Raw genomic sequence first — 18,197 nt, 5'->3', positions numbered from 1 at the left:
ATAAAGAAAGGTATACCGTCGCTAAACAGTTTGGAATCGCTTCTAACATTCACAGCTTATGAATGGAAAGCAATTAAAAAATAATGTATGTAGTTCTCTATGTTTTATCCTTTTTAGGGTATTATATTTGCAAGTAGCTATTTTTCACTGCCCTTTTGTTCCATTTGTATGTCTCCAATGATTGTCACGTTTCACCCCTGTGATCCCCGTACGTAGTAATTTAAAATATATTATTCCATTAATCTGTTGAACAAGTTGTCATTTAATCGCATAATTTTTATAATTGAAAAACTGACAATTAATAGCAAAAACAGATTTCAACAACAACGATTTTAGTCAGATTACTTTTAAATCCCCAACGTACATTCGCATTTTTCATTAAAATTTCCATGCTCGTTTTTCATCAAACAAGCGATGTCAAGCTTTTCAGCTGCAATAATGCTGATTTAATTACGAAAAGTACCGTTCGATTGCTATTCAATATCGCACGTTGCTCCAAGAGTTATTACGAGAGCAATAAATAATAAAGAAAATTTAACTAATATCCTTCCTTGTCAATTTTCGTTTCTGAGAGCCAATGTGTCCCGTTTAGTTAATAGTCATTGTCCAGATCGTTGTTCTTGACGTAATAACTTTTCGTTAACATAATAATTCACGTGTGCAACGATCCATGCCGCGAGAAAATTGCTCCTCCTGTTACATTAACACCAAGTAACGATCTGTAATTTCCTGACACACTTCTTCGTCACTTGCCATCGTTACTACGAAAAAAAAAAACGCTTTAAACGCTAAGTAATATTAGCGATGACAAATTACACTTTTTAAGTTATTCGATCGGACGAGTCTTCATTTTCTCAATTTCGACGCAGAAGCATTCTTCTCAAATTAAACTTTTAGTTGTTCGTCTATCGTTATTTATTTATTTATTTGCTTAAAAATTGTTAATAGTCGCAGCGATTTATTATTAGGAATGTCTCACTAAAGTGAAAACCAGATTTCCATCGAAACGGATGGTGGGACGAATAAAAAAATATGAAATATAGGAAAATGTAAGTAATGAAAGAATATGTCATAAAAATAAAACTGGATTTTGAAATAAATTCCATTTTATCAGGATATTACTTAACGCGATTATAATTTAATTTCATTTCATTTAAATTTTGAGAGCTAGCGCATCCATAAAACATAATCCTTTCACGCGCAGTCAAACTGTCTAACCTCACGCGTCCTAATCTACTTATATATTCTCTAAATCCTATTGAAACTTTGCACGCATAAATGTTCACTCAATTTTTTCACCATCCGCACAGATTTTTATTCTCGTTAAATTGTCGACTTATTGTATATTCATTTATTATATTAATTTGTTAAATAAGTTTGACAATAAAAATTCTATAACTATAAAATTAAAAATAAATAGTAAAGACTGATTTCAAGAATAATTCCAGATCAATTTTACATGTCTAAACACATAACGAAACTATTAGTCAAACATCATGGACTTAACTCGTATTTCCCGGTTAATAGGATAAAGTTCATCCACTTTCCACTTACTACTGTATTATGCTACAATAGTTGCCGGATATTTCATTCTAAGCACATTGTGTTTCAGTTGCATAAATCCGATCGTATACGGATTTATGTCAAAACACTTCAGAGAGAGTTTCCTATCGGCGGCCTGTGGCGGCTGGTGGTTCTGTTGTTCCAGAAGAGGCTACAGAGCACCCGTAAGACGGCATCCAAGCCTCAGCCAGACTAGGACGACCAGTATCAGGTACGCAGGTCCGATGCAAATCTACGCGACGTACCCACATTCCGGCGTTCTTTTCTTCTCTTTTTTCTTCGGCTCTTTTACGTGACGTGGAAGAAGCGACAGGTTTGCTCGAAAAAAAAAAACACTGTTTAAACATCACTGTTAAATTTCAGATTGTTTTGGATTAATATATATCATACTCTGAAGCGGTAGACCTTTCGAAAACTATAACTATCTACGCTTAATCGCGTGATTCCAGGCTCGAAAGACGTTTACCCTGGTCGCCAGGCTGTGATTCTGTTCCGCGAATGGTCTGTACTTTTCTATCCAAATGTTTCGCTTGATCGATTAGAAAAAGTTACTCCAGAAAGAGCGAGTCCTTTTCTTCTAATTAACGAGGCAAGTCCGGCAACTCGAACATCCAAAGATATTTCAAACTTTTTTTTAGATTTCAGACTTGTAGTTCTTAGAGTTGCGAAAGTGTTTTTAGCAGGACGTTGCGTTTTGTTCCAACGCTTCGTGAACATTCCAAGACAGTTTCAGTGAACCGGAAGTTCGCGAAATGTACAAAGCACGACGTACTATTAAAAACACGATCGAAATCTGAAGAATCACAAATATGTCATATGTGAAACTGTAGAAACGTACGGCGGCTGTGAAAAGTATTTGCATGCTATTGTCTTTACCGATTAATTAGGCCCAAGTACGTGTATTAAAATTGAAATAATATAAAAAACGTGATACTATGAAAATGCAATGAACGTGTAAGAACCTGATGAGAGAAAGGCTTCAGGAAAACAAGACAAATATTTTTTGTAGTATTAGCGACACTAGCAACAAAGCCATTTTTGTTTCAGCGAACGATACGAAAGGAAAGCTCAGATTTTTAATTTTGTTAATGTAACAACGATGATACGGGTTTGAAATTTCTGAAAGTTTCGTATAACGCATAAAATATACAAATATAATAAAATTCGTAAGGTTTGTCGTAAGTGTTGGGACATTTCCGCCAGCCATTGTATACTTCTGCAAAGTTACAAATATCTTTGAATCTTTAAATTGCCGAACTTTCCATTTCAAAATTCAATAATTCGACCTAATCATTTTGATTCACTTGGGAAGCTTGGTTACCTATCGTGCTTTCATACTGCTTTCGATAAGCTTATAAAATTCAATATACGAGTGGCCAACTGTTCGTGAATTTTGGCGAAACACCGAACAGTCGTGGTTTGCGCGACCCGTAAAATAATTTTACGCGTGCTCGACCCCGAACCGAAGATTTACGAATTCGGGAAATTAGAAGGACGCCCAAAAGTGAATTGGTTTCCGAGAGAATTGCTTGTACATGATTGAACAAAATCGTCGTTCTGGTTTTTCGCATGTCGTAACGCGATCGGACATTCTCCACGTTCCGGCCATTAAGCACGATAAACACGTCCTTGGTACTTAACATCACTTTGATTTTTCTTATTCGTTAAACAACTAGTTCAGACGGTTTACAAAACGTTGAAAATTAAAATTTATTATTTTATCAGATATGTTAATCGTGGAATAGAATTTTTTGTGAAAGGGTAAGGAGTTCTTTCTCGGGTAAAATTAATAAATAATGTTCTCCTTTGATAAATGATACAGACAATGAATTCGGTTTTTATTTTCACTTTTGGCGTTTCCTCTTTCTTATAAAAGCGATAATTAATTTCCTCTCTTATGAGGAACGAGGGAAAAATTTACCTTCACCCACAAGGTATGCTTCCTCCTAATGAAACTAATAGGTAATGACTCCTTTTAATAAACAGCAAAAGAATTGCAGATTCAAAGGATATTCCCCTTTGATAAGAAGTACAGAAGAATTAAATTCAATCTTCTCTCTTAAAGCTTTCCTGTCTTATTCGTAACTAACAAACAGTAAAAAACGAAGGAACAGTTACATTCGATCTTTACGTTTCCCTCGAACGTATTCTTTTTTTTCTAATGGAACTAACAAACAATGATTCCTTGTGATAAAAAGAAATGAAGAAATTTCAGATTTAACCGGGATTGACGATCAATGCGCTATTTTTAGTGGATTCCTGAGGCAAAATTTCATTACGCGCTATTCGTGCAAGAAAATATCAATCTGTTTTAAACGCGTGATTCAGGTGGACACGAAACTCGTTCGGGGATTCAAAGTATCGAAACTCGACCGACAACCATCCCGTAGTCCGGCCGTGATACGTCCATGATAAACAACTTGGCAAACATCGTTGTCCACGAGCATCCGAAATATCGTACAATTACGATGAAACTTTGGCTAGAAGCACGATTCCTTCTAGGTAAATCGAACAGTCAATGAACGATGTTTTCGCGATGTTTAAATGCATCTCGCTGATTATTAGACGCTTCAATTAAAAATCGAAGGCAGAGGGTTGGAAAGGCATGGAAGAATGTCGTCGGTTCTGTTTTCTCTATTTAATAATACTTTAATAATACTTTTGTTTTGTTCACGAATGTTATGTTGAAAAAAATGTGAAAAAATTACGTGTTACATTATTACGCCAAACAAATGTTTTTCAGTATTTTTTTTTATTATTTGTGACATGCGAACGCGATATATGAACGAATAAATTTTATAATTAAATATAAATTTAATAGAATTCAATATAAATATAAAATTTTATTGTATTAGTCATGGATTTTTTTTTCTTTTTTGGATAATTTTGTTATAATTACATAAAGTAGATTTAATAAAAGTCAGGTTTAAAATTTTATTGTACATTTTTTGCTTAATTTTTATAAGTTTGATGAATGATAATGTAATTACGTACGAGAATTTGAAACAAAATTTCTAACAGAAGGTTTATAGAATTTATCGATCGACGATGTCTATATCAGTCTCTCATGAACCGACGTTGTTCCCACTTCTCGAGCAATTCTGATTCATCGACGTTCTCATCAACTAAATTATCTCACGTTCTTTTTTATGCTTTCTTTTCTTTAATCCATCTCTCAAATTTTGGTTGCAGCATGCGAGCTTGTTTTCAGCTGATCGTTGCTAAACTTGGCCTCATTTTGTCCCTTTTAAAGCAAAACTAATATAGTCTTCGTGATCTCCGCATCGCCTTAATGCAGTTGATTTTTATAATTTAGTTGACATTCATAATTTAATCCAAAATAACAGTTAACTAAGTTTTTTTCCCAATCGTATAAAAAATTACGAGGATCATTCGAAAAGGCAAATGAGAAATTTGGATCGATCTTTTCATTACAAGAATCCATAATCCATCTCCGATACACATACATTTTAATTCCATCGAAATTTCCTCGAATCGTCCAAGATTCCAAAAGTGAAGCTAGAAGAATTCACGATCCATGCTTGATAACCAATCGATTGTATTAGCTCCATCGAAAATTCCAAAGATGAAACAAGATTCCAAAGAAAAAATTTCGATCATGTCCCACTCGATACTTTTCCACTGGAAGAACCCATAATCCTTTGACCGTAAATCTTAACAACAACCATAGCAGATTTTTCGGAGCTCGGTGGATCGAACGATCACGAGAGACCTCGAAATTCCGCGAGCAACGAATTTTCTCTCTAATACTCGTCCCTCTGCGTCCCATTTGCTTTCAGATGGACTTGATTATTTCGTCGTGCCCGGCCCACGTCGAGGCAGCTCTTCCACAGGTAAAATCAACCAAAGAAGCACCACAGAACAGGCCACGAAGAAATGCAGCAGAAGCAAAGTGTTTTCCAATAGTTCCTAACCGAGGAAGACGTTGCTATTCAGCTTTACTATTTTCAAAGACTCGTGTGCGAGTTTCAAAACCATATTCCGCGATTTTCTCGCGATTATTTCGCGATTATTTCGCGATTACTTCGCGAAGCGTCGCATTGCTCAAGTGTACAGATGCTGAGAATTGCTATGAGGGAGTTTAGATAGGACATGATATTCGTTTTGAAAAAATTATTCAACGAAATGCTCGAGGCTCTCGCGTTGGATTTTTTCCGGAATCTTTCTTTGGGAAATGGCCGATATATTTCTTTAGATGCGAAGGTTGCTCGTATCAGAGATTCCGTAAATTCTATTGGCAAGCCTCGTACACGAAAGCCTCGAAATTGGATATTGATTAATTCCTGTTTGCTTGTTTCTTCGGTCGAGAGGTTTAATTGAAAGTTTTATACAGATAGATTGGCAAGTTTTTCGTTGCATAGTGGACAGATGTTTGCAAAAATCGCATAAACATTATCATTCGTATCTGTTTACATGTATTATTGACTAATTGGATGTGTAGAATTTTTCATTCGTTTATGAATTCTATAAACGTGTCGGAGAAAATTATCTGTTTCAGTTGTTTTCAGACGAACATTTCTGGTTTGGGATTGTTATAGTGAAGCGGTACAAGTGGTGTAATGAACCTTGTTAAATTTCTGACATTGCAAGTAAATTCGCAATTTGATCGAATGAACTTCCTCTCACGTCGAACACTAGTTTTTAAATTATCGTGGATTACGAATGAAACAGTTGGGAACTAAACACGTTCGTGAAGTTTGCAGGGTAAATTCTTTCCAGAAAATCGCTCACCAAGACGATGTAATTTGATGTGTCTATCAATTAGTTGTACATATATAAGTATATACGTTGTAAGTATACAAATAATCTTTATCGTCACAGAGGCTTCGAATTTTCTCAGCAATCGCATAAAATTCCATAAAGAATACTATACCGAGTAATTTAAAAAAATATACAAATGCGCTGTGAAAAAGAGAAGCGGGTGGAGACGAAATTTCGCTCAGAATCACACAGTCCTGGTGTTACATCGATAATTGTAGATTCGACTTAAGTGTATTAGCTATCGACTGAAAATCTTCGCTGATTTTCGACCAATGGGAAAAAGAATCGCTAATTAACCGTAAAGTACTGTACGTGAATTATCTACGTAATTTAATTGCGGTTGATCTATAGAATATACTTTAGCAAATTGTATCATAATGTAGAAATTGAAATTTTCGCCATTTTAATTCCTCGTCGTTCTAGATCCTAGCTAATGGATACGAAGATTCCTACAATACAGTTTTCATCATACGTTTAGACATAACATCATTCCACAAGTAATGTAATTTTGACCCGATAAAACATGGGAACTTCTCGGTTTTGATACTTCATTCGCGAATAATATCGTCAATTGTTTTTAGTGACGTTTTAACTCGTCTTCTGGAAGACTGAAATAATCTCCACGTAAAATATTCAATTGCGTTACATATAACCGAATTAAAATTAATCCTCTGTTGCATTTGTATTTTTGGAATAAATGAATTTATCTTTTAGCCACGATGAAACAAATTTCCCCTTTTAAATCACCGGTCTTCCAAATTCTCTAGGTAATCTAGCGTTGTTTTTGCTGCGTGCGACTAAACGTTATCGCGATAAAACAAACTTCCATTTTAATTCAGTATTCTTTGCAATCTTCTCCAACAACTGTCTTTAAATCAAAACAGCACATCGCCTTGTAACCTCACCGCACAAATTAAAGAACGACATTACTTACGGAATGATCCTACAAATGTTCATCTTGTGGAGAAGAAACCGTAATTTTCAAAATTATGCTTCGGTGTGTTAGAAGAGAGCTTTAGAAATTATTCGACGGTTGTTGTTAAACCATAAGAAATTTTAGGAAACTTTGCATTCCATCTTGTCGACATTAGGAACTCGCGAAAACTTCATGCGTACAAGGCATTCATTGTTACGTAGACTATGAAAAGCTTCGTTGTAGTTTGATCTCTGAATGTGAAGACTCAATTAATTAGCTAATTAACGACGATGAACTGTGGCGAAGCTTAATGACACACCTATTGATCGACAACCTTCCGTTCGAATTAATTATAGATTCGCTTGGATCTGTGCGATCAGAATGTAATTGAAAAGAATGTGTCTGTGTATGTGCATATATATGCGCGTGTTAGTCATTGTTGGAACGAAAAGTGTGTCGTGTACGTGGAAATAACGGGTGGTGTAATTCATACGCGACACTATGTCATCGCGGTGTTATATTTTATCCATGGAAAGCTTGACAAAATTGTCTTGCAAAGTCATGCACCGGACTACTGGATCAGATAGGAAGCGTGATTGTATGTAAATGATTTTTCTTCGTGTTTAATTTTATAGGAGAGCGTCCATAAAATTGTATCAATTTTTTACGCCTGCGTTTGCATGTAAATATTCGAATAAACTGTGCAAAATATATCTAACACGAGGTTTCATTGCGAATTATTGTGCCGAAGGGTTGTGCACTGCTGATAAAAATGATATTTTTAAATCTTCGATAATCCTTTTAACTGTGGATTATTCTTGTTCCAACTGTTTCAAAATGTAGGATTAAAGCGAAGGAATGAGAGTTGGAGAAGTAGAAGAGTTTGGCAACTTTCGAAAGGTTTGGGGGATTGGAGGGACAGGACAAGTTGCGAATGGGTACTTAGGGAACGAAGAAAAGCAAGAAGTGGGAGCGAGAAATAAAAAATTAGGAGCCAGTGGGAATGGAAAAGAAGAAACAGAAAATTAGGGAAGCTAGGAAAGTAGGGGAATCGGCAATGCGAAGAGAATGGAAATAGTAGACGAGGGAACGAATTAATTCGAGACAACGAGGGAAAAAGTAGGAAAATGGACGCGCAAAGCACTTGAAAAACGTGACAAGTTAAGAAAGCTGAGGGGACAACGAAGACTCATAGAATCATGGAACTTCAAAGAACTGAAAAAAGGTAATATCTTAGGAAATTCAAGAACTTACTTCTTACAGAGTGTATGAATTATTCTTTAAGGTGTCCCTTAAGGCGTCCCTGAATTTTTTAAATATCTGCGAAAGAATGATCAGAATGCAATTTATATGACTTTTGAATTTTTCATCTCCTCTCAAGCAACGATATTCATAATATTCTGCACATGTTCGTGAATATTTGAAGGGTAATCGAAGGTGATCATGCGTTTGCACATATGAAGAACGATCAATCGATAATCGAGTCGGGAACCGCGTAGAAAAATGCACCGATAAATTCTCCGAGTAATTTCTACGAGAATACGGGCGATTAATGCGCGAGCTTCTGGGATCTTAAAACTGCTCGATTCAAAGCTCGCGACTGTTGAAATAAAAATGAACAACTTTCTAGCTCATCGAACATACTATTATAAAATCGAGCAATATGGAACTTCCCAGCGTAAGTTTCACTATCGCCACGTGGCAATAGTTCGTTTCTTTCTGCTCGTCCGCATTTTTCTTCGCGTTGGCTTTTTTCTTCACTCTTGGCGTTGTTTTCGTGCTTTCTTTCGCGTCTGAATCCTTTCCCTCGCTAATAGGTTGAAATCGTACACCGAATTCCACCTGTAACGCGAGAGACAAATTCTTGAAGCATTATTGGACTCTTTGTAATTAGAAACATCGAATTTATCGATTTATTCAATTTTAATTGAACGTTAAAAGCAAAAGACTTTAAGAAAAGTAGAAATCTTTGAAGGTACGCAAGCGAATTGATCCCTTCAATTTGGAATTACGTTGTCGTTGTTGTTCTTTCGCGGTTATAATAATTAGTATTTTTGCGATATTCTTGCAATCATTAATGACATTCTACGATTTATCTCGATGTTATATCGTAGAACGTATCAAATAAATGATATTTTGAGATAATTAAAAATATCTTCGAAACCGCAACAATATGAATGAGAATAAAAATGAGCAAACGGTGAAACTTGTTGTTTGTATAATAAAGTACGATTCCTACGAATTCCATCGCTATTCTATAACATCTCAGTGGATTCGAAGGAAGATAAAACTCCGCACTCCACCCACAAGATATAAGGTACGTATTTTCCGTATCTGATTACAGAGACACAGAGAATCTTGGAAATGCAGAAACAATTATTTTCTAAATTTATCATTCTGTGTTCTTCGCGAAAGGATTAAACCTTTAAAAGGTAGATACGAAACTTTGATTGATTGATGCTTTAAAAGTCAAATCTGTCGCTCATGAAAAATGCTGCCAAGTCGAAGTCATGTCTATGTAAATTTTCAATAAAACAAGCGCACTTAGAACATGGGCAGGAGAAAAAGTTTTATATGCAAGGCATAAAAGAGAGATTTCCAATTGAAATCGTATGAGATTTTTATCATACCGTCTTCCTTTCGGGGACCAGTAACTGCATGTTCTCGTCGACATTCCAAAAAGAGAAACTGCTACGATCCTCGGATCGTTTGAGGTTTCCACCGAATATCGCCAATTCCTCGTTCGGTAACAGATTGTCGTCAAACTCCGCCTTCGCCGATTTTCCACTCTCAGCTTTTCCTTTCCTCCTCTTTACGGAGGATCTTTGTGGAGATTTATCTCGTGGGCGTGGGATATCGCCTTCGAGCACATCCATCAACGAAAGTCGAAAAATCAATGGACACGATCCGGTATTTTGTATCTACAACATTTTCGAATATAAAATGACACGGGATACCAATTAATCGATCCGATGTAATTCGACAGCTTATTTATTAAACATTAAGCAGTCGGCGAGGATTTGAGAAATATTTATATAAATTCATATTATTAACATAAATATATATTTATAGTTTGCGTGGCGATAAATAATTTATGCGAATCGCGAAACATTCGAGGAAACGAGGACCATTGCAAATCGGATAGCACGCGCGCAAAATTCCAATTGATTAATTGATAAATTGTAATTTATATATCGTAAATACAGTATACGATATACAGTGAATAAAAAATATTATAACTGTAACATTGTTCAAAAGAAAAAAATGAAAAATTCTATAAAGAAAGATATATTATGCTGCTGAGCAACGATTTAATTCGACGAAGTTGACGATTTTGGTAAATTGCATTGGCTATTAGTACTTTATAAAATTTTTAGAAATATCATTGCATCGAGCTACGTATCTAAATTATGCCAAACTATTGTGAACGACGGAGTAAAGCGACGGAGGTGCTGGAACAGCGAGAAGAATGGCGAGAAAAAGGAAGAGAGCGTTACGTTTCGGTGTGTACGAAAAAGATAAGAAACATAAAGATAAATAGAACAAGATAAAAGAATTTAGTCGTCCCTGGTTACTGTAATTTAATCTGTACACGTTAGATGATTAGCTTGGTGGAACAGGTCATTACGAAATTTCTCTGGTGATTTACAATAATGGAATTCACGTGAAAATTTATGCTATGCATACTAACGAAAGGTAACTGAAAACGTCTTAATTTAGTTATTTTAGTTGAAGAGTTTCTGCAAGATAAGAGATTTGGATTTTCGTCAAGAAACTGTGCAAATTGTGATATTATATTTATACTTCACATAGGAAACATCTGATGAAACAGTTCCTCAATATTACGGTAAAACAATACGAAGCTTAATGTCTTGTCTCAAGGAAACTCTTCGTTGAAAAGTTCGCCATTATACAGTTATAATACACGGTGTTATAACAATCCTTCAACGTTAATAAAATGACACGAAGTTTAATGTACACGGTTTGTCTTGCTTCGGAGTACTTTTCACTCGAAAGTTCACCGTTCGAAAATTATACAATTTCTCAACGATGGTAAAACAACACGAAGCTTAATCGTACACCAGTTGTAACAAAAGCTTGGAAATCTGTTCGGTCAAAAGTTCGCCATTTTAAAACTGCACAATTTCTCAACGTTAATGAAACGAGACGAAGCTTAATGATATATCATTTGTTAAAGAGTTCTGTATTCAAAAGTTCCTCATTGTGTAATAAAAATCTCTTCAACATCCATCACATAGACATAATCTAAAATTCCTTTGATCACAATTACGCACGAAACTTTTCTTTTTTATTTGTAAAAAATTAAAAAAGTAATTTATTCATCGAATTTATCAGGCCAGTTCATTATAATACATTTTTTGTTTTTTAAATCATTTAAATTCCTTCGATCGCAAGCGCGCATGAAACCTTTTTTTATTCCTCGTCATATATTTTTCTAGGAAATTTATTCATCGAACTGATCAGATAGATTTACTGTGTGACACGAGTTTTTAAATTAAAAATATAAAATTCATCGTATAGAAATAATCTACTTTTCGTGATTGTAATTATGCACGAAACTTTTTCTCACCCGTTACTAAATATTTCTTTGAAAAACTTATTTATCGAATTCGCTGAATTCGATTTGGCATTTTCCATCCACGACACAGCGCCGATTGTCAAAGATTCTTGCGATCCAATTTTCTATACTTCATCTACGCCGTACAATTTTAACTTCACCATCCTTTGAAGAGTTCGTGGCAATGCTTAAAAGGCAACTTTGTTTGCAAGTATCTGACATGAGTCGTGTATCCGCAACAGGAAATTGTTTCGCTAGAATCTGGGGCTAGTTCGTGGCTTCAAAGCGCTTATTGCAAGTCATCCAAACTAATTCAAAAGGATTCAGAGTACCGAGATTATATAGACATTAACGAGTTCGATCTGCCTGGAACGTGTTGGTTCAAATTTTAAACGGGAACAATTAAATTCTTCGCCTGGTTTGTTTAAAGGAATAAAACGTAGGGTTAAATAGATAGATACGGTGGAAACAGTTTAGTAATTGCCAGTATTCGAGGACCATGCTAATTTATTCGCAGCCGTTCGTTTCTGTGTAATCCTTGATTTCCAGACCTGAGAATAGGTATTACAGAGATAAGGAAGAATTAATTACTGTCGGCGTGTTAAGCTCTTAAAGGGAAATTCATCGAGGACAGAAGATAATTATTCCATATTCTTCTGAGAAAGATAACCTAATACAAACAGTTATCGGAACTAAATATTTCATACTCTCGAAGATTATCATTCAGAAAATTAAAAGAAATCATCAGGCAGAAGCTATAATTTAAGATACATTGAAACACTTTCAACGATACTCCACTTCACTCAGAAAATTAAATAGTCACCATTTGGGGAAAGAACATGAAAAAGTATGTTTCAATAAAAAAATTCCTCCTCTTTAATTCTTTGGAATAGTAGCTGTCAAACGAAGGAAAAAATTGACGAGATGAACGTCGAGGGTAATTCAGGAGGGTGGGATTTTTGTCGCTTATTCAGAGAGGGTGTGAAACTCGTCGAACGATCACGGAACTCGTTTTCTCGTTTCCTAGATTCCAGCAACGTTTTCCTCATACTCGTACAATATAATATTAGAGATGACAACGAAATTACGTTTCTCGTCGCGTCCGTATCAAAATAACAGATAATCCTTTGACCACGGTGGAACCATTGGAAGTCGTCACGAAAGGCGTGGATAAAGTTATCGCCATTTGTTGTCCTTTCGAATCCGATACTGGCCTCCAGTCGACGATTTCCTGATTTACAATAGCATTTTTCTAACCAGACAATGGTACACCATTAGGAGAACAATATTGTAAGCCGTGAGCTGCTTTCTTATATGTTTCGTGTATCTTACAGAAGAATGGGATTGAATCGATGGCACTGTACGATAGACGGATTTCGAAAGAAAAGCAACGTCCAACGATACCAAGAATTATTTTTAAAATGGTAATTGGATTTTTAATTGCAGTCTGAATATTCGTGGAAAATTAGCTTTACTTAAACTATTGAAATATGAAGATTCCTGGGAAGTTTAAAGAAAATGAACAAATACTCGAGAGAAAAGAATCGTCGGAATAATCTATGAATTTATAAAGCCAGTTTTGTAAGAATGATATTTTACGTAATATGAAAAATTATTTTTACAATATGGAATCTATATCTTCAAGTATTTTATCGTAACAGATACTCGTAGGAATTTAATTAGAACACTGTTTCTGCCATCTAAACACATGGAAAGCGTGTAACATAGAAATAGGAATATTTCTAAAAAAAATTGATCATATAGATATTTCTCTGAATTATCCACAAATTTACTGAGCAAAGTTTCAGAAAGATTCATGATTCTCTGCGCGTAACATCCGGCTCACATGGCATAAGCCGGAAGAGAACAAAATCGTTTAGTGTTGTTGACACGGTCGTCGATTAGTTTCGTGTAGATTGAATAAATTTGCAAACGTTATATATATCCTGTATATGCATATCCAGCGAGGATACAATGGATCATAGAGAGAGCACGGATCATTTGGGAGTTAGGTGAAACTTCATTGTTTAGTACCTCGTATGAAAATGGTAATCGATAAAATACGGACGAAAGATAATGGATCGCAATTAATTCGTCGCGTAGTGGCATTACCAGGAGTAATTAGAAGCCTCTCACGCGTCGCTTCTCCAATTAATCTTGAAACAACAAGCTCATACGTTTTCACGATCCAATTACAATTACATTTGTGGTGATTGCTCTTTCTGCATTAAACTGCACCATCCTTTATTTAGTTATTTGTTCGTTGAGAATCAAATTATCCAGTTAATTAATTGCTCGTAATCGGTGTTTGAATGGAAAATGCAGGCCGCATAAATCGAAATGCATCATTCTTGTTGACAATGCAGACTCAATTATCGTTAAGTGCTGGATTATTATTCGTTTATCAAGTTTCTGACCAAATTTATTCTCTGGTTTCTGTATTTTTTCTTTTCGAATAGGATATCTAGAAACTTTGAAAATTGATCCTGCAACTATTTTATCAAGCAAAGGTATACGAGGAGAGCTTCGCTAATTACCTGCTGTTGATAATTAACAGCGTAAGTCAACGAAGATATCTTTATATATTATATATGTATTTTGTCCATTGTTAAAAGTCTATAGAGCGAAGAATGCAAAAATATTTACAATGGTTGTTTTAAACTTACAGACATCCTTAGTTCTATGGATTTCTCGTCGGTAAGTTTGAAACGAGCAACCCGAAATCGAGGCTTCAAGACATAAGAGGGCACCACTCCTCGTCCCGTAAGTTTTACGCTCCATCTAGTTCTCGTTCTGGAACTGGAAACTTCGAAATATTCTTGATTCTAGCAAAAATTAATTCGTTTCATTATTTGTTCCTAACTTTGGCTGTAAATTCGTAAATTTACAAAAATTTTATATCGATAGAAACGTAATCCAATTTCTGCTGAAAAACTTGAGAGATTCTAGAATTCATCGATCTACAGATATTGTATGAACTTAGTTCCAATCGCAGAAGGAATTCAAAATTTGTGTTTTTACTTTACTAACCTTTTTAACCTGATCAAAAGACTTTGTCCAAGATTGCAATATGTAATTAAAGAAATATTTCCTAGGCGAGGACAATTAATAGGAGATAAGAGGAGATAAGATATCATAAAAAAATAGTTATCGCTAGACGTGGATTTTTGTCCACTTGTTGGAAATTTCCTACATAATATATAAAATATATAAACTGTACAGAGTACGGTACTCGTTATAATATTCATTATAACATACGAAATATAATTTATAGCGTTATAGTATAGCGCTCATTATAATACGTAAGACAAATCTTTTTGATTATAAAAAAAGTTTAGTTGGAAAAAAGTTAGTGATGAAATGTTAATGATGAAAAATTTGAAAATTAGCAGTTGAGGAAGATCGATTAAAAAAAAATCACGATGTCTTGTGGAACCAAAAGGCAGTCGTTTAAAATTTGTCGATGTGCGTGCAAATGGCGATGCCAATGCCTAATTCCACGCTTGAAGAAGCCTGGTGCTCCATTCGGTACCGGATCAGAACGCGACGCACACATTGGATTACACCCAAAATTCTACACAAACGATCCAGTGTCATCAGTAGCAGTGGGATCGTACGATCCTTTGATTCCTGAAAGCAAATCCACTGGCATCAGGTATATTTCCATTCAATGCTATTAACAATTAACTCTTTGGACAATCTAGTACTAATTCTGTACGTTTTTATAAAAATGCCACTAAACCACTTTAGATTTCTTTACGACAATTCACATCTCTAAAATGAATGTTTATGCACAAAATTTTAAGTAACAAAGATTTGAACGATAAAGGTTCAGATATATGGGTTAACCACTCGTTCAAATTGCTTAAAATTGTACTTGGTACGATGCAGAATGAGAAAATTGAAAATTTCGGAGATGTAAGAAAATTATCGCTACGTATCTGATGTACTAAAATTCCTGCGTGAAATACCTTGGTTGCCCAAAAATCGTGAACGTTTTGGTCACCTGTATAAGAGTTAAATCTTTTCTTATTATATCGCAATTAATATAGAGAAAATTTGTTTCAAAATGAAAACTAGCTGGAAGAAGGAGTTGGAGTCTGAAGAATTTTCGAGGACAATGGGAGAAAGAGTAGAAGAATATGCGACACAGAGATACTTGATGAAGACAGGACGTGGTCCAGGAACTCACGAAATACCCCAGTGGCCTGATATCATCCTGAACGAAGCTTGCAAGGCTGTTAGAAGAGACGTTGGATTTGGAACTGTTGCCCTTTTCCAACCTGCTTGGCCATCGACTACTCCTGGGCCAGGCGAATTATTCGAAATTATTTCTTTATGGATATAAGCTGCTCGATAAATCTTACTAACGCTCTTGATTGTTTGTTTCAGGGTATACAAGGAAGTGTCCTTATTACTACGTGGACAAAAGAAGACGCGAGGGACAGTCTTGCATGCCAACTTTTGAATACGATGGTTTGCGGCCTAGATTCCGTACTCTAATGAAACCTTGGTCGCTGCCATGCAACTTGTTCGTAATTTTCAATTTTATTCAATTTTTGGAACAGAAAGAAAGCTTATAGCGATTGTTCGACTGTGGATATTTGTGCATTTATAGGGGTGATTAAGAGAAAATATATAGAATGTAGACAATTTATAGAATTTATAAAAATTCTATGAAAATACGTATGAATTGTTAAAATGTACAGAAATTATATAAAATTATATATAACATGGAAAAATTTATAATATCTGAATTTATAAAAATTCTGTAAAAATATCAAATATTCAAATGTATCAAAATTCTGCAAAGATATGACATTTGAAGAAAAGTTCGCGTGCTAATGTTTAACAAGTGAAACAAATCTCTATTTCTCTCCTTCGTACAAATAAGAATTTCCATAAACATCCGCAGTCTATCTATCAAGAAGATATGAACATGAAAATTTGGAACTGACGAATTATTTGTCTTTTTAGGTACGACGTGAAACATCCAAAATCTCTTCAAACTTACCTGGGGAAGGTTACTGGAAAAAGAGGACTCTACGATTTGTTCACAGGTTATTCAAGATCGGTGTTACACGTTTCAAATATTCTACATCAATCTATTTGTTTTCAGGGCCAAGGGATGAAAGCACGATTAAGGGCTATTTTGCAACTGTGAAATTGGAGGATCATGGAGACTGGCCTAGATCGTTACCAGCAGAAATGGACAAATTGTTGCGCAAATCGTATTATTTTAAGGGACGTTGGACTACCTGTCCAAGGTATTGTCATTAAATTCTTATTAAATTCCTGATGATCGATTATTATCAAAATTTACATTTGTGCAATGTGAGATATTTATTTCGCAAAAATATTAAGAAGAGGAAGGGAGTTAAATTTCTATTCCCCTGAAATAAATATTCTAATTTTTATAATATTCAAAAAATAAACGGCTATCTTTCGATAGATTTCCTAAGGTGTCTGGTACCAGAACGATGTTGACAGATCTAGCGTTATGTTACAAAGATCCAAAGGAACCAGGACCTGGCCATTACGACCCAAAATCACCAAGGAAACCAAAAAACACGAAGAATTATCCTTTTAATATAAACGTTGAATTTGTCAGACCAGGTCCATTATGGGAAATTCCTGGCCCAGGAAGATACAAAATCAAAGATACGCGAACTATAGAAGGAAACGGATGGACATTTGTCTTCAAAAGCAAGGCGCCACGCACAGATTTTATTAGAATCCCTATCTACAATGCTTTTTAATTTTTCCTCCCAATTATCAAACAAGGGATTAAATTCAATTTAAAGATAACTCACTTCATCTTTGTGATTTTCTTTCGGCTGATATGTAACTGGAAGCTTCAAAATGGAGCCAGTTTCGATCGTCTTTCCAGGAGGCACGAAAAATGGTCCAAATGGATCTAATAAACTCACGTCTATCTTCACGTTTCTAATTGAAACGAGTATCAAATTTTGAAATCATTTTCTTAAATATTCTCATATATATCTTATAACATTTATAAAATTATTATTCTTATAATATTTAACATTCGAATTTTTAATATTAAATATTGTTTAAAAGAGGAGAATGAAAAATTCTTATTTTAGAAATCGTTCGTTTTTTATTTATGTTGGTACTTACTCATTGGAAATGTTTTTTACAAAGAGAAATTTTCTGGAAGATGTGCCAATCGCTGTTGGTCCAAAGGCAATTTCACGATCCTCGTTCAAGACCAAGATTTCCGGTCTACTAATGGGGCAAATTAATTTTACAAAAAGTAATTCATCGTGTTTCGTTCCATCCTTCATTTCTAAATCGATCGTGCATGTCACGAAAATCGTGGAAATACAACGTTCGAAA

General features: G+C 35.0%; 4 protein-coding genes across 10 annotated transcripts in view; 3 read left to right on the top strand and 1 right to left on the bottom strand.

The window, feature by feature from the left end:
- The window catches only part of LOC132913827 (QRFP-like peptide receptor), a 77,313-nt gene extending 69,334 nt beyond the window's left edge, over window positions 1–7,979 (top strand). For 3 of the 7 annotated variants that reach the window (XM_060972437.1, XM_060972436.1, XM_060972440.1), the window contains 3 exons: window positions 1,613–1,774; window positions 2,013–2,064; window positions 5,364–7,979. In XM_060972437.1, the coding sequence (XP_060828420.1) occupies window positions 1,613–1,774; window positions 2,013–2,064; window positions 5,364–5,669 (520 nt within the window). In that variant the 3' untranslated portion in view covers window positions 5,670–7,979. Of the gene's footprint in view, window positions 1–1,612; window positions 1,775–1,926; window positions 2,065–3,891; window positions 4,066–5,363 lie in introns of those variants that run through there. The other 4 variants (XM_060972438.1, XM_060972439.1, XM_060972443.1 and 1 more) reach the window with 4 other exon arrangements.
- A 590-nt stretch (window positions 7,980–8,569) lies between these two features.
- On the bottom strand, window positions 8,570–14,725 carry LOC132913840 (uncharacterized). Its single transcript, XM_060972463.1, has 3 exons — window positions 14,507–14,725; window positions 9,892–10,182; window positions 8,570–9,103 (listed from the first exon to the last, which is right to left on the bottom strand). The coding sequence occupies exons 1-3, from the start codon at window positions 14,510–14,512 to the stop codon at window positions 8,888–8,890; spliced, it is 513 nt and encodes a 170-aa protein (XP_060828446.1). The 5' UTR covers window positions 14,513–14,725; the 3' UTR covers window positions 8,570–8,887.
- Window positions 14,726–15,230: 505 nt separating this feature from the next.
- LOC132913398 (uncharacterized) lies at window positions 15,231–16,317 on the top strand. The gene is made up of 2 exons (XM_060971715.1): window positions 15,231–15,495; window positions 15,921–16,317. Exons 1-2 carry the CDS (start codon window positions 15,263–15,265, stop codon window positions 16,186–16,188), a joined length of 501 nt encoding a protein of 166 aa, XP_060827698.1. The 5' UTR covers window positions 15,231–15,262; the 3' UTR covers window positions 16,189–16,317.
- LOC132913565 (uncharacterized) lies at window positions 16,223–17,863 on the top strand (the record flags this gene model as incomplete). Its single annotated transcript, XM_060971995.1, has 4 exons — window positions 16,223–16,371; window positions 16,818–16,900; window positions 16,960–17,107; window positions 17,293–17,863. Coding segments are annotated over 4 exons (687 nt in total), but the record flags the coding sequence as incomplete, so codon positions are not given.
- Between the last annotated feature and the right edge of the window lie 334 nt (window positions 17,864–18,197).

The sequence above is a fragment of the Bombus pascuorum genome, chromosome 13 (genome assembly GCF_905332965.1).
Source record: "Bombus pascuorum chromosome 13, iyBomPasc1.1, whole genome shotgun sequence".
NCBI classification, from domain to species: domain Eukaryota; kingdom Metazoa; phylum Arthropoda; class Insecta; order Hymenoptera; family Apidae; genus Bombus; species Bombus pascuorum.
The sequence above is the reverse complement of the archived record's forward strand: the minus strand, read 5'-3'. Positions and strand labels throughout refer to the sequence as shown.

What these genes read in the sequence shown, in the direction of transcription:
- LOC132913840 (XM_060972463.1), bottom strand. An exon ending in TGGTCCCCGAAAGGAAGACG is followed by an intron (nt 9,104 to 9,891) that starts GTATGATAAAAA and finishes CTCGCGTTACAG; the next exon opens with GTGGAATTCGGTGTACGATT.
- LOC132913398 (XM_060971715.1), top strand. Translation starts at nt 15,263, where the DNA reads ATGTCTTGTGGAACCAAAAGGCAGTCGTTTAAAATTTGTCGATGTGCG. An exon ending in AGCAAATCCACTGGCATCAG is followed by an intron (nt 15,496 to 15,920) that starts GTATATTTCCAT and finishes AATGAAAACTAG; the next exon opens with CTGGAAGAAGGAGTTGGAGT.